This window comes from Pithys albifrons, chromosome 7 (genome assembly GCF_047495875.1).
Source record: "Pithys albifrons albifrons isolate INPA30051 chromosome 7, PitAlb_v1, whole genome shotgun sequence".
Lineage (NCBI taxonomy): Eukaryota > Metazoa > Chordata > Aves > Passeriformes > Thamnophilidae > Pithys > Pithys albifrons.
This window is the reverse complement of record NC_092464.1, coordinates 15869675-15886609: the sequence shown is the minus strand read 5'-3', so window position 1 is coordinate 15886609 and position 16935 is coordinate 15869675. Positions and strand designations below refer to the sequence as shown.

The window sequence follows — 16935 nt, the reverse complement described above, 5'->3', positions numbered from 1 at the left end:
GAAGATGTATCATCAATAACTTTATCTACAGTGGTGTAAGTGTGCAGAGAAATCCAGATATAAAACAGTTTGCTCACATATCTCTTTCCAATAGAATTTGTTTCTCACTAATTTCATCTGTTATTCTAAACTAAAGTGGGAAATTTCTGCAAAGTAACTTCAGAATAATGTTTCTGGATTTGTCAGCAGCAGAAATCATAATTCATTGTAACTCATCCCATCATTTCTAATGCTTACACAGAAAAGCCAATAAAAGGTAAAAGAAAAAAGGAAAAAAAGAGAAAACAGCAGCCATATCATATTTTAGAACACCTCTGACACTACTATGTCAAAAAAATTGCCAAACAAAGCACAAGTAGAGAAGTATGCTAGTCTCATTTTTCAGCATTTCTTGAAGGTTTGTCAATAAGGTATTAGAAATTCACTCAACTCTGAAACCCAAGTTATTTTTACACTCGAGTTTCTAGTTTCTGCTTTAGAGCTGCAGAAGGCTCAGCCTCATGATGTCACACACCAAAGCCCAAACCTTGCATGTTTCCCCACACTGTGCATATATTCCTAAGGCCACCAAGACTATTTTGAGTTCACGGACATGTTTGCTTGTACAGAAAAAAGAAGTAAACACATTTGTTCTGGAAACCTGCTTGCAGACTCAGGTCTTCTTCAGTATTCCTAACCAATAAAAAATATGCTATTTAATAAATGCGGAGAAAATCCTGCAATGTGACAGATCAGCTGTAAAAGCACACACTGAAATGAGGACAACCTTTAAGCCATCAGAATTTTCTTCATGAGATCAGATTTTCTGTGTCATACTCAGCACACAGAGATTTTCATTTTTCAGAGCTATAAGGAATTTGACAAGTAAACCTACTACAGTTAATAGCATTTTGATCTTTATGCATAATAACCTACATTGTACAAGTTTGATAATAGTAACTGACAGCTGAATTTGAAGTATACATTTTGTTCCAAAATAGATGCACATGTAGGTGGATGTGTTGTAGAAATATAATATACTACATGGCTGAGCCTAGATAAGCTGGTGATTCTCAAATGTCAGCATCATCTGCACAAAGTTAGAGATATGCTGCCTTAAATACCTGTTCATCCTTCTTATGACACTTTTTTTAAAGAGCTCAGTGAATAGTAGATGAAATAAGTATCTAATGAGGTATGACAGAAAGTCTGATCGAGCTAAACAGCTGAGATTTGAATTCTAATAAATAAATAAATGAAGTAAAACATTTACTGCCAGCAACTATGTCAAGTTAGCCATAGGAAACTGTAGCTCTGCAGCTGGAGAAGGGCAATACTGTGCAAGCCAGAAAAGTGATGGAACTCCTCCAGCCTTGATTATTTATGGTGTGATGATGAAGGAACAACTTTCCATGTGAGAAACAGCTTTAAAGTTGAATAGTGAAGCTGAACAGATTTAATGAAAGAGGGAAACAAAATTACTACAAAAACAATAACATTCAGTTTAAGAATTTAAAAACATAATATATGTGCAAAACCAGATGTTAACTCGTCCAGCTTTAAGGTAAACAGCAAACTGTATTCATAACAACCTTTCTGCTGAACAGCAAACATGCACTACTTAATGTTGCTGTCTGTAAAGGCTGACTTTGTACCTCCAAATGTTATGAAAATGAACACAAACACAAAACAAACACATCTTAAATAAAGGACACATCTGTATTTAATGTCAAGCTATTTTCAAAAATCTCAACCTTTCATAATCTACCATAATCATAATAGCCTGAAACATAAGAATGCTTTCAGGCTCAGAAAAAAGGATTCTAATTTTAAACATTTATGAGGACACTGAGAAGTGGCTTAGAATCATGCTTTCAAATGTATTTTCAGGCTTTAAATTGCTGAAAGCTGAGATCTTTACCATTTGGCCTGGACTATAGAAAGGGAAAGAAGCACGAAAATATGATGAAAAAACTGCCCATGAAAATTTTTATTAAAAACATGCAACTGACTTCCACATCCCAAACCCCTTCCTCCCATTCCCACTGCACTTCCCCCTCAGTGAAAGGCACTGACTCCTCTTGTCTGACGACCACCACCAAACAACTCATCTACATTACAGGCTCTGATGCACTCTCACTTTCAACAAATACTTTTTGAAAATATTTTTAAAGGACAACTCTGCCATTGCTGGTGCTGTTCCTGACCAGGAGGGACTCTGTCTCAGCGCTGCATTCATGTCAGCTCATTTTAAACTATACCACAGGAAGGGTGATTTTGCAAGAAAGGTGATTTGAAGTTAATTCTAAACAAAGAACATGACCAAACCTTTTAAATGTTTTTTTTTCACAACTCATAAAATGAATGTTTTATGCTGGCAATGAACTTCCCTTTGATATAGTGTAACTATGGGAAGGAAGGATTGTTCTCACATTTCTGTTTCGGGGAAAACATTACACAGTTTGATTTTGAAAGTGAAAGGATTTAATAGCGGGGCTGGAGGGGTGTGTAAAAAATGCTTCTAAATGCAGCACACTCTTCAAAGTTAAATATGGCCTCAGTTTGATATGAAACACTGACTTCAAAATTAACTATTCCTTTTCAAATATGCCCATGAAAATAAATATATGAATATACTGTAGGCATTAAATATTTTTACAGTAATTCTGCATTAAAAAACAATATAGAAAAGCAAAGAAAGAATACAAATATGTATTGAAAGCACAGACAGTAGGAAGGAAGTTTTGAAAATCCACAGGGATTCTTACACCTTACCAAGCACCTGTACAGTTCTACAAGCATTTTCTGTTTGTCGTTTATTCTTGGCACTTGCCTTGGAGTTCATCTCTAGGGCAAAGAATCATACAAAAAGAAATTGCATTCAGAACTATTAGGTTATCAAAATTGACTTTACTATTTAAAAACAAAACACATACACAAAATATTGCAACAGCTTCTGGAAACCCATTCAGAATGCCCAACATTTTAACACCTCTTCTCATGTTCTCATCACCATAACTTTTGCAAAACAGTGAGGGGCAACCCAGGAGATTTTAGGAATGACTCTTTCATTATTGCAAACCCTCAATTACAGTTGATCACAGAGATGAATAGAGTAGTACTGTAGGGGCAGTACTGATGTGTTTTTCAGCTTGCCCTCTGATGTGCTCTGATTTCTGTTGAACAGTGATGTAGCGATTCCTTAGACTGCCTCCATTATTGCTCCCAAAATAATTCAGAAGTAACTAGTAAGACTTTGAGTAACAACAGTTTAAACACCAATTTCAAACTAGATTCAACGGTTTCAATGACCTTTTCATCAAAATGAAAATCCAGAACTCCATCCCAACTTGCCCCCTTGGAGATGTGCTGCAGTGGTCGCTGCCCTTGCCTGCCCTGCAGGGATCACGGGATGCACCATGCCTGACCCACGGGCTGCTACAGCTCTGCTCCCTGCTCAGGGAATGGTTACCAGCTCCTGACATGGGAAGGTTAAGGAGCCACACGCAGTTCCTCTAGTATAGCAAATGTGGCAACAAAAATAAAAACAATTACCTCTGCCACAGACTTACAAGTGAAGGAACAATTTCCCTTTAGAGCCACAGACTGGGTCAGCTGCAGAGGTACAAAAGGGATACACCAAGAGTGTTAAAGGCAGAGTGTGCTAATGGTGTTGACAGTGGTGCTGCTGTGACTGGAGGTGCAAGGAATACACAGTGTCAGACTTCCCACAAGTAACCATCTCAGATCACTATTTTTAAAACAAACTTGTTCTTTTTCATAAAGAAGTCAAGCTTTGTGTTCTTCATCTTCATGGCTGGTAAATAATTCACCTTCAACATGAAAAGTTACAGGCAAATAAATACATGTAGAGTTTTTACTTACAAAATACAAAATATTTGCTATTACCAGGACAGAATTTAACACCAAAAAGGCCTGCAAGCAATGAACATGGTTAAAGACACTGAAATGAAGAAAACCAGAATTAAAAGTTCTGAAATTATACATTATAAAACTCCTAAATGCCAGCTGCATGTATGCACATGCAAATGATCAATAGAACTGCCTGGAAATGTGTATTTACCAAAACATTTCGAAGCACAGTTGGGACTGAAATTACACTTTCAGTGGGGTTTGTTATTTCATCCAATATTCAGATTACTTCATAGAAACTGATTTATTTCTGTGTGTACAGTATAATTTAACTTGAAAATGTTTTTCCTTGATGTTAACCATTAGTATTGAGTATTTCCTTAAGCACGAATTTTAAGGACAGTGTTTCACAATCAGCTTCCATGTACCCACCTGGAATGACACTGAACAATTTTGGTTTCTATTCACCAAAATAAAGGTTAGCACTTGGTTGTAATAATGCCAAGGTCATGGGTTCAATCCCATGTATGGGCCATTGACTTTAAGAGTTGGACTTGATGATCCTTGTGGGTCCCTTCCAACTCAGAATAGTCCACGAAGGGTTCTCAGATTAGAACAGATGAGACACCCAAAACAAGAAAAGATAGGAACTATCCCATAACTTAAAAAACCCCAAAAAACCAAAAAACAACAAACCCACCCAACAAAACTTTGAAGTTAGTTGTTGAATTAGTTTACCAAGACAGCAAAAAACCTTAAACATTTTGGTAAGGTAATTAATGCTTTTCATAGCATTGTAGAATTGAGCTTCAAGATTTACCATTATTAGAAAATTCAATAATCCCTTGTTTTGATACCAAACTAAAAATTGTCCATAAAGCGGAAGGGTCTTCACAATTATGATGACTTTGCCAATGATTACAAAGATCCTCTTTTCTTCCAAATACCTTTTTGCATAAAATGCAGTTATAGCCTGCTTTAGACCAAAATTCTATTTTCTCGCTTGGTGTACCAAACCCCACATTTTGCATCTCCTTGGTGGTTTCATCACTTCTTGACTGAGGCAGTTCGCCTTTAGATAAAATATCAAGATTATTTTGATGGTGAGAGTGTATCTGTCTTTTCAGTTTTGGAAAAGTATAAATCTCCTCTTCATGGGCACTGTATTTTGCTACATGTCTTCTCTCATTGCACGGTTTCCAGAAGTGGTTTGTGTGTTTGATCAATTCTTCTTTAGCTCCTCTGTTTCCTTGCACAACTCCTTCCCCTACTCTTCCCTGAATCTCTTCTCCATGAGAGCACAGTAAGTGGAACTTCATCTCACCAAAAGACTGTGCAATAAACTCGCACCGACCACACCTGACCTGTAATTTCACTCCTACTGGGTTATGGAATAGGTCCTCAAAATTACACTTATTTCTCCTGTCAAAAAAAAAAAGGAAATACAAACTATTAAAGTATTAGCCAGGCACAGAAGAGGGATGGCAATTTCTGTCATAAGTTCCAAAAAGAGATGACAGTCATGAAACACTTTTAATTAAAAATAAGCATTTTTTTTACAGTATCTAATTCATTTGGAAGGCGGGGTGGGGGGGTGGAGAAAATAACAGCAGGGCTGTTTAGGAAGCTCCTGAAACCAAATGTTATTTGACACTTTTGAGTTGAAGAACTGCCTCCAAAATTGGTCTTGGTAGAAATAACCTTTTAACAACACAAACCTTTTAATAAAAGGTTGATAACTTTTTTTAAGTTCCTGATTCAGTGAGATGAATCCAAATACTTCTAGTGCTGTGCTAGAAAAGTGAAAATTACTATTATCTGTAGTGTGCTACTAAGAAATCACATCTCCCACCTCCCTTTCCAAGACGGAAACAATGAAACTTCAAAGTTTCTTGCTTTTTTTCCCTAAAAGTCTGTAACATGGTTTAGAAAAGTTTAAATACCTAATTCACAATTAAACAGCCCCTCTCCCTGATTTAGGGCAGCTCTACGGTATAAAGGACACACAGTCAGTCTGTGGTAAATTAAGTCAATCCAAACAAGATCTCCTCAAAACATCTATGAAAAGGACCTCATGATACTATGTATTTATATACATTAGACAGATTACCCAGCAAAATATAAACTGAATAATTCACTGTGTGATGACTAGTAAGACTGACAGAAAAGTGCTGGTGTTTCTTAGATCTTAAAAAATTTCTAACTGATGCCCCAGAGAGTGGAGCCTTGCAAAGTAAAATGAGTAAAATTTAACTGTAGTGTTGCAGTAAGGAGTCACATTAAAGCCCTGAATGGTCTTCAGTGAAAGTAAATGCACAGTGGAAGTAACAAAAAAGCTAACATTTATACCGTATCAAGAAATTTCACCTCAAAATCATAATGCAGAGGTAAAAGATGGTTCTATCCAGCCTGTTATGGTAAATGTTAACTTTCCTACTTGGCTGAGTGATCACAAAAGCATCAGTAATTAACATACAGGATGGATTAGCTCATAGCACTCCAGAGAAGGAAATGGGATAATGATATTTATCAGGGAAAACAAACTACAAGCTAATACTGAAATATGAATCACTTCTGGCTTACTGCAGTTGGTTCACTTATCTTTTAGGGAAAACCCCAAAATGGGTGGGGCAGAAGACAGTGCAGATTACCAGAGTATTAACCATGAGAAATCAATTGATCCAAATGGCTCCAGTGGCACTATATTGGGTGTTCCTAGAATATATGTAAAATTCCTTTGGATATTCAAGTGTCAGTAATGATGTATAGTCAATAAATCAGCCAAAATATACTGGATGGTCTAACGGATTGACTAGATTCAAGCAAAACCAGCAAGACTCAACTTGGGGGGTGGGGAAAACAACAATTTTCATAATGGTGGTGTTTATGAATTTTCATTGACAACTTAAAATTCCATTTTCATTACATTTAATTAGTTAAAATGCTCACCTCTCTGTAGCTTTTTCTTCCTCTTGCATATTTGTGTCTCTCTTCTTTAAAGCATCTTGTATTTGTTGCTCGCTAGGAGAGGGTTCTGTGCTGACAACAACCCTGTGCACTTCTCTGAGGTGGCCAAAATACACTTTTGCATGGCCAAAAACTTTAGCACAGAATTCACAGCACACCAGCTTTTTGGGTTTGCCTTCATTGTGATGAAACTTTATATGTGTGCTCAGGCTCCCCAAATTAAAACAGGCTTTCCAGCAAATCCGACAGCTGTACGGCCGTTTGTTTGTGTGCGAGCTCATGTGGTCCTGGAGGTGGTGCTTATACTGGAAGGTACAGTTACAAACAGCACATCTGTGCAACAGCTTAGGTATGGCTGAACATGCATTTCTACTTAAATCACTTGATTTACCTGATGTAGCATCACTATGCTTGTAACTTAAATACTTACTGGCAAGTGAACCATTTAAAAGGACACCTTGCTCTAAATGGTCACGAGATGGTGTCTCTACTATTGCTGTAGAAGTCAGTGGTGCAAAGGCTTGCACAACTACCACTGGTTTTGGTCTAATACTACGGTATTTTTTCACTGCTTCTCCTTTTTTGTTGTCAGGTGTCTGAATATCAACCTTCGCCCTCTCTCTTCCTTCTCTCAGCTTATTAATGATGCATTTCCTTCGCTTGGTCTGAAAAGCCAATAAATCATCTGGGGCTCTTCTTCTCCTGCCTCTTTTTTTAGAGGGTGGACTGTCCAAATTTTTAAGACTGTTGATGTCCACTTTACTGGATGGAGAGAAAGTATTTTCTTGAATGGTTTGTTTGGGGACTTGTGTAAATGGTACAGCTAATTGCTCATCAAATGCTTTGTTTTTTGCCAGAGCTGATAGCTTTTCACATTCAGATCTTAGTGATGGACCAGATACATCCATAACATTAATATTCTTCTTAGAACTACAGAATGCTGAATTTTTCATCCTTGAATAAGGCAAAATAGGAAGTTTTCCCTTTGGTACTAATGGAGTCATCTGTACTGTACTGCCAAAAACTGCTTGTGACAAGACAGCAACAGGATTTGCAGAATCTGTGGGTTTTTCCTTTAGTTTCTCAGATGTCATGACTGACCTTTTGTTTTCCGATGTTGTCTTCACAGAGCATAGACGTAGTTTCATGGGATTACTTGCTGGCTTGGATAAAGACTCTCTAACTACAGACAGTCCAGAAATATTACTGTTAGCAATTTCAGTTTTATTCATTACAGAAGATCCAGATTCCATACAACTGCTTTCATTTACTTGTGTGGCAACTGCAATTTCAGATGAATCACAGTCTGTTAGCATTGCTTGCTCTGTTGAATCTGAACTAGAAGGAGTTTCAGGACGGCCTTCAGTTAAAGTAGTCATAGGGGAAGTCTGTGATGAGACCAGTGCTTTGGTAGGAATCTTGTTATGTGCATCCAAACCACAGATTTTTGCCTGTTTTTTTCCACTCAGCAGTTTATTCCTTACAGATTGGTACCTAGGGATAGGCAGCTTTGGGTTTTCAGAGGGAACCACATTTGATTGCTGGGCTTGCTGCGTTAGGGCAGGGGCAACATACGGCACAGCCAGCAAGGAAAACGTCCCCTCCTGACCAGCCACCTGCATGACAGTGTAATTCTGAGTTGGTACCACCAGTGGTTTAGAACTTGCAGCTGAAATTGGTGTACTTGGCTCAGGCAAAGATGACTGAAGACTAGAAACCACTCCAGATGTTAAAATTTTTGGTCCCATTTTTGGAGCAATGGTCCTAAACTGACTTTTCTTCTGAAAATTTTGAATTACATCCAAAGGGGATTTGTGTTTAGCTGTAAGAATAACATAACAAAGATGTAACATGAAATACAGTATTTCTTTTTTTAAAAAATGTATGTCTCAAAATAAAGACTCCTTACAAATTATCTTATTACACACAAACTTAAAAATATTTTGGCATTTAAATGACCACCAAATTAAATTTAGAATTGAAAAAGTTTCACAAACAAAACAAAAGTATTGTCTGAAGCAATGTTCTTGAATACAGATATGCAAGATATTTCATTCTAGATCAGAAACTACATGGCATTTCGGAGAAATACACCCATAATCCTCTTCAGCCCTGGAAAAGCTGCACTAGCACGCTGGCAATATTCAGCTGGAAGAACAGGGACAGGACAAAGAACTTTTCTGAGCACCTGCTCTGATCATATCTCTCCAACAGAATCATGCTATCTTTCACAGTTTCTGTAATATTTAGAATTTCTGCAGTTTATCAGATACAGACCAAAGTTTTCCTGTTGAAATCTTAAAAAAATTACTGGTATAAAACATGCAAATAATGTATAATAAAATCAAAGAGGACTTGGAAGAAGATGTACTATTTTTAAATATCCAATCACACATATTGCTTATGTGCCATTAATGCACAATAGAACTACTGTAGTAAGTTATTAAAATATTTTCTTGAAAGATCTCAACAATTTCAACGACTAAAAATTCAGCTACAAAGACCCCAACCAGTAAGGCAACTTGAGAAGGTGAAAATAAAAGCAAACATCATTTTGATGGAGGAATCACACTTGAATAGAATACATAAAAGTAAATGGTGGAACCTTGAAATATCGCAGTAATTCCACAGCAAAGTTTACATTCTTTGCCATTTTAAATACTTAAAACATTAACTGTGAATTACTAAAAAACACTGGAAACTCCACTAAGTTTATCTTAATCCTGGATGCTCTTCTCAGACATCACACACTTTGCACCATGCACCGTAAGTAAGTTACAGACCTATCATGTTCCACAACCAGCTCCTGGACAGATATATGTGCATATTCATGGTGTGCACATGTGCAGTAAATCCACTGCCCTCAGGACACGCAGGATTCACTGAACAATCATATATAAACTGTACAGTTCATACATAGTAGGTCTGATGCTTATCAAAACTCTTTGATCTACGGCAGATTCATAGAGCAATAACTGTGCAGGGCATAAGCCTTTGATCCTTTTATTACCATCTACAGCATCAAACACCAAGTGCATTATGTACCTTCTTTATGCTCCAATTAAGTGAAACTACTGGGCACCACCATAACTTTCTGCTCAGTGTCTGTAGAGATATCCTGAATTTCTAGACATTCTGTGCAGACTGGATTACTGTACATATGGAAATCCTACACAAATACAGAGATAAGTTCAGGCTTATAAGAGTTTGTGAAACTTGGAAAAAACAGAAACATGGCATGTTTAAAATTGTTTCACTGCAGCCCTTTTTATTCTTAATTTTTTAGTTTTTGGGTTTTTTACTTTTGTACTTCCTTCGGTTTTCTGTGTAAAGCATGTAACATTACTGAACTCAGACACTGTAGAAAGCATCAGAAGAAATGTAATTTTTGCCACTAATCTGGTCTGTTTTGAACATAACCACCAAAATGTCAGAAACCACTGTGTAATGGTGTTATTTTTTTAAAAATAATTCTTGTAGGTCCAGCTCAGTTGTGCAGGTAAGCATTTAATTTCTGTATGAATGGACAAATGAGAGGAAAATAACACAAAATAGTATCACCTTGTTTTAAAGAAAAAGACAGAATACAAATGAAGAAGATTAATGAAATATTTTATTAAATGTATATTGACATTGCTGAGTCTTTTGCTGACATTGAGTGAATAATCTGTTCTTCAGGAAAGAAAAAAACGCACAACTTTCTAACAGACAACATTAGATTTTTCTGCCAATGACAGTTAATCCTTCATTTTGCCAAATCTCCATACACACAATACCTGTGGATAATGTGTCTCCAGCACAAGTTCCTTGCTTTTGCTGACCCAGCATACTTTGTTGGACACAATGTTTCTCTCCAGGATTAGCATGCAAAAAACCACCACCTGCAAAAGTGCTTCAGTCAGTTATTAATAGATCCCAGGTCAAAAAAACCCAAATAACCCCAAACCCAACAAAACTGAGAAAAAGACAATATAAAGTATTAACTTCCATTAAGAAGGCTACTGCTTCTTGCTCTTTGCCATTTTTCTCTCCTCAAAATATGTTTTAAAATCCAATATATTACATGCCAAATGCAAGGTGATAGCTTAATTGAGTAAAGCTGGTTAATGTGGCAAACAGATGGGATGGTTTAGTTTCAGTGTCATGGCAGGCAGTCAACAGCAGCAAAACCAAAAGCTCAGAAAAATGAAGGTTCAGTAGCTTTAGTGAGGCTTTTAAATACAGGGTCTAAATTCTATGCTAATTTACACTTTTCATAATTCCCTGTAAATCAGTGGAACTGCAGATGTTCCAGAAAACAGAATTTGGCCTTCTATGTTCAAAACTAGTTTTGCCACACACCTATGCAAAATAAGGTCAGTAATAAAGCCTAAAAACTTCAAATGCCAAACTCCATATATCATAGCAATTCATTTGCTGGTGTTTCTACCTTTTCTCATAAGTATTTGGGTGGAATGTTCTGTTCTGGGTATTTGCTTCAGGTAATTTTCTAAAATGAATTTCAGCAGAAAATGCCAGCCATTCCCAAGTATGTCTGCATTCAAAATAAAAAAATAAGCAAATAAATAAATAAAAGAAAAATCTAGTAACAAATCTGTGCATTAGATGAAGACCTTGATATGTGACACAGCAATGTCTCTGTGGTCTGTGAAAAGCTGTCCAAATTTGGCAAAGTTATAAGCTCTGGGCATGTGTTCAATAGGTACTTTAAGCAGCTAATTTTTCCAATGATTACATTCTATTGAATGTGCTCCTGCTTCAGGCTGGGCTGGATTTTCCCTGAGCTACAGCTTTAGGTCCAAACACCCAAGCTGGAACAAGGAAATGGCCTCTCTTATCTCTGAACTGCAGAGCTGACAGTGTGGAAGGGAAACACGGATATATACAGGGCAAGCAAAAGAAGGACAAGGGGACTAGAAATGAGACTTGAAAAATATCCAGGCCAAAGAGTCAGGGTGGGATATGGGAATTAAACACAGACTTAAGATATGCAACCAACAGTACTATTACATGTGATTTGGAAAGGAGAAGCATTTAAGCCAAAGGGGGAATCTCACATTTCTTACTCTTTTAGTACTTGATTTTCTAAAGAGTAATATATTTACCTGAGTGCTTTTGTGCAATTTAAACTGGTTTAGAAAAATAAACAATATAACAAAGTATTTTAATGTGAGACTGAAAGTCACAGTACATCATTCACACAAACACTAAGATACAGAATGTGCAAATACACTTAGAAAATTTATTCTGCTGTCCTACAGGAGGAACAAGATCAGTGTTAACATATTAGACCTCTTTGAAGCTTCAGATAATTAATTCTGATTTGAGCATAAATGCAATTTGCTAGTTGTGCATTAAGCATTTTATCATTTAGAAAGGTCTTCTTTACAGTCTGTGCAAGTTTATTATCTTAAGGGATTAGGATTATAGTGCATTTCAAGAAATTTCTGTGAGCAGTGGGATGTTTTCTGAATTCTTTAAATGGACTCTTTATCAGAACAACACATTACAATAACAATGGTCCACAATAAAAATGTGGAGCTTTTTACATTAACTGGACTCCATTGAGGCAGATGTTCAACATTAAAACTTTTGAGTGACATTTTTCAGTGTGGGAATAAGCTAAAACTACTTTTGGCATAAACCATCACCTTGCAGAGGTAAGTCATACAGTAATCCAAGACCATGGGTACATAGCTCGTATTTCACAGAATCACCGAATATGCCAAGGGGGAAGGGACCCACAACGATCACTTTGGGAAGTTTCCTGTCTGAGTCTCCTGTTTTTGCCCAAAACATCCTTACTGCACTATTGACCATATATTGATATATGCCAAAGTTTGTAGAGGTCTAACATAACTATGAAAAAAAAATTACATCACTTTCTTGACTTCCAGAATTGTTTTCCTTTGTTGTTTGACAGTATACATAGGAGTTGCTTCATTATTGTGCTGTCATCTATCTAGACTTCTGTGAGGCCTTTGACATGGTCCTCCTCAACATCCTTTTCTCTAAATTGGAGAGGTATAAATTTGATAGATGGAGTCTTGGATGGATAAGGAATTGGCTGGATGGTTGCAGCCAGAGGGTAGTGATGAACAGCTCAGTATCTGTATGGAGATGAGTGAGAAGTGGTGTCCCTCAGGGGTCTGTACTGGGACCCGTGCTGTTTAATACCTTCACCTCAGCAAGTTTCTAGGTGAAATGCAGCTGAGTAGATTTTCAGGTGAAATGAAGCTGGGTGGTGCAGTTGACATTCCTGAAGGACAGGATGTCTGAGAGAACTGAACAAGATCAAGAAGCAGGCCTATGGGAATCTCGTGAGTTCCTGCACTTGGGTCAGGACAAACCCTGGTATCAATATTAGCTGGGAGATAAAGTTCTGCCAAGAAGAACTTGGGGATACAGGTGAATGAAAAACTCAGTATGAGCTGGCAATGTGCACCTGCAGCCCAGAAAGCCAATTGTGTTCTGGGGCCACATGAAAAGGAGGGTGGGCAGCAGGTCAGGGCAGGTGATTCTCCCCCCCTACTCTGCTTTCATAAGATACCACTTGTAATACTGTGTCCAGCTCTGGGGTCCTCCGCATGTGAAAGATGTGGGACCTGTTGGAGCAGGCCCAGAGTAGGGCCACAAAAATGATCGTAAGGATGGAACACCTCTTCTAGGAGGAAAGGCTGAGAGAGAGATCACAGACTATTCAGAGTTGGAAGGGACCCCCAAGGATCATCGAGTCCAACTCTTCAGTCAATGGCCCACAGAGGGATAGAACCCATGACCTTGGCATTATACAACCAAGTTTTAGCCAACTGAGCTAATCCCAGATGTATGGGGTTGTTTAGCCTGGAGGAGGCTCCAAGAAGACTTTATTGTGGCTTTTCAGTACTTGAAGGGGGCTTAACAGAAAGACAGTGACAGACTTTTTTACAGTGCCTGTAGAAACAGGACAAGGCACAGTGGTTTTGAACTGACAGAAGGTAGATTCAGACTAGATACAAGGAAGAAATTTCTTATGATGATTTGCCAATCAATCCCACCAGTATGTCTGCCCTCAGAGAACATAAAACAATACCCATACAAAAGCAGACTTGTTAAACAACAGTTAACACATCAAGATATCAATGCATTTAGTCACTATATTACCAGCATTAGCAACAATATTAAAAGGTAATTTTTGGTTTCTGATAGATTTAGATTTGTCCCAACACATGTAACTTTTAAAATACGTGAAATACTATTTCTATAGGGAATAACCAGTGGCAAATAGCTTTGAAGTAACCTTTTGGAGTTGTAACATCAGATGTATTAGCCACACTGGTAAATCAATATTCAAAAGCAACCTCTTACCGCAAATGTGGGCATTGCAAGGCTTAACATGACCTCCTATTAAAAAAAGCCTTTTTTGTGCTACTGTATAAAGGATGGAAGTCTTCCAAGCCCTTCCTAAGAGTCAGAACATATATAAATAAGAGATTTTTAGACACTTCTGCAATGGATTTAAAATAGAGTTATTAGCAGATCTACATGCTCTCTCAACATCTCTCATGCAGTGTTTGTGAATTTTAAAAGCTTTCCGTTTCTTTTTTGAAGGCACAGTCTTTCAAGTTATAAGCTACTCATTTCTTATTAAGGTCAACAAAATTAACAGGTCTTAAGCAGATCAAAATATTTTCATATCAAGAAATGAAAACTGACATAAAGAGAGCTAGACATAAAGCATCTGTAATTACTAATAATTTTTTCACCTTTACAGCGGAAATCACACGCAGACTTTTCTCACTGTGGCAATAAGAGAACCTAGGAATGAGGTTTATGCAGACAAATCTATGGGCTCAAGATGATGCCTGGCCCCTGCAACCACACAAATCACTACTAAATTTAACTTCTATTTAAGCACAGAACTTCTGTCTGACAGACACTGTTAGATACATCATCAAAGACTGTGATTCAGCTTTTATATTCCTCTGCTAGTTTCATCAACCAACCGTGACAGCTTTCAAGTGGGCATTTTCTAGAAACCATGTTGCTCTGACAGGACACAACTGAGTAGAATGGAAATCATTGTGGTATCACTGCAAATCCGGTGGTTGTCTCTTTTGGGTTTGCCCAGTCATTCTGTTCCATAGAGGGCACCATCCCTGAAGATCTGCAAGGCAAGGCTGCAGTGATGCAGCCACTTGGGGGAACTAATTGTTCAGAAAATAACTGAAGGGAGGTGATGGAGGCACTGGTCATAAACTCGTAACTCACAACCCTCCAATAGCATTGCAAATGTAAATTAGGTACTTTAGAAGGTGGGGATAAACACTTGTAATTGGATTTTTAAAAATTATTTCCTGGGAGAGCTGCCAGTTGAAATTTCTTTTAGTGAGCTTCAGGAAAGATATGGACCTAAACAGTAATTCATTCACTGTAAAGTCAATGTCAATGTAAAGACAATGTAAAGGGTCTACCAAGATCAAATGACCTGGACAATATCTCAATATGCCTAATATAAGTGGCAATTAATAGACTTATTTTTTCTTAAGTGCAGGAAACAATAATGACCAAGTCTGCTACAAAAATGAAGGCAGAATTCTTCTGAAACTATGCAGCACAAAAAGGTCAAGTAGAAACATTTTATGAATGAATCATAAAATATTTCCTGACTAGATTTTTGCTCTCCTTTCAAAGAAGAGAACTTATCTATATCTCGCCCTCCTCAGGACAGAAAACACCTATGTCTGACTGCAGGAAAGGAATTATGCCTCTTACTCCCTCAATGTATATTTTTTTCTTTGCAAATACTGATATGCAAATAGAAAGCACAATAGAACAGCAAAAGTGTTATTCTTTCTATACAGGACCAGTTTTTTTCTTTTCGTGAAAACCAGAGCACTTCTTTCTAAAGAAAGACTGTATATGTAGGAGAAAGCAATTAATTTGCCACTTTGTCTCAATAGGACAAATATATTTTACTTGAGGCATTAAAAGTTGTACAAACCTGGGAAAGTGCTCCCTCATTCGAGATGAACAGAGGATCAGAAGACTGTCCATCTTGCCTTGCCTGTTTTGAGTCTTCTGTCATGACCTACACACAAAATTTATCACTCCCCAAAGAAAGGGCCAGAACAATTGTTAAACTTCGAGGATAGTTGGACAACATTTTCTGAGGGATTTTGTAAACAGCTCATTTCTTTTTAAAATTCCCTAAGTGCTCTAAGTTTTGAACAGGGAATCTCTATCCAAGTTTTTTGTTTGCTCTAGCTGTGCCCCCTTTTCTATCTTCACGACCCAGATTTCTTCAGAAAAAGGCTCTCCAGCTCTGGCTAAGATGTGCAAAACATTGCCATCTGTAGTTAATTCCATTAAAGGTTAAAACAAAAATAAAGAATAGAGAATCACTACAGTACTTCAAATAGCTATGTGTATTTTTACAAATACAGACACAGACCTGTATAGAATAGGAAAATGAAATCATCTTCTGAAATACTATAGTACTGGCTAGGCAGACATTAGTTTTCAGAACATATAAAATTATCACTTGCTGCTGAACCCAAACATAGCTAGGCCTTACTGGCAGTCGAATGTAGCAGAAAATTTAAATTACAGTATCTGACTGGTTTTCCTCCCCCTGTGCTTAATTACAATTATTTGCAACGCTTATTGGCATCGCTAAGCTTGCTAGTCAGAGTGCTGTTTAAAGGCAGCACTGGTTCTCAAACCAAAGCACTGGAAGTGCTGTACAGTAACCATGGCATACACCGCTGTGAAGTGATACTGCACCAGCAAACACTGGCAGTGGTGCTGGCATGAGAGGGAACAGGAACAGAACACAGTCAACAGCAATGCAGGCCAAAGATGGTATTCTTAGCTTGCTGTGTGCCAAAGTATCAGCCCATTTCTGCTTAGCTGCACGTGTCCGTGGTGGGTGGGGGCAGACAAAGGAGCCTCTCGGTGCCGAGGCCAGTGGGGCGAGTTGGGTGCCCATCACCGCGGCCGCGCCGGGGCATCCCCTGCTGCCCCAGGGCCAGCGCAGTTCGGATCTGCAACTCACACTGATCACCCTCATTCACTGTCAAACAACAGACAGGCTAAACTACTCCTCTAGTAATTTTGTAACGCTGAGCATGTCTG

At 37.8% G+C, this 16935-nt stretch overlaps 1 protein-coding gene across 9 annotated transcripts in view; it reads right to left on the bottom strand.

Annotated features, from left to right (window-relative positions):
* Positions 1-2875: 2875 nt before the first annotated feature.
* Positions 2876-16935, bottom strand: part of ZNF438 (zinc finger protein 438) — a 47739-nt gene continuing 33679 nt past the window's right edge. For 5 of the 9 annotated variants that reach the window (XM_071559983.1, XM_071559985.1, XM_071559986.1 and 2 more), the window contains 3 exons: positions 10596-10700; positions 6802-8641; positions 2876-5274 (listed from right to left, as the gene is read on the bottom strand). In XM_071559983.1, coding sequence (XP_071416084.1) covers positions 4662-5274; positions 6802-8641; positions 10596-10700 — 2558 coding nt within the window. In that variant the 3' untranslated portion in view covers positions 2876-4661. Of the gene's footprint in view, positions 5275-6801; positions 8642-9864; positions 9950-10595; positions 10701-11248; positions 11328-16935 lie in introns of those variants that run through there. The other 4 variants (XM_071559990.1, XM_071559991.1, XM_071559988.1 and 1 more) reach the window with 3 other exon arrangements.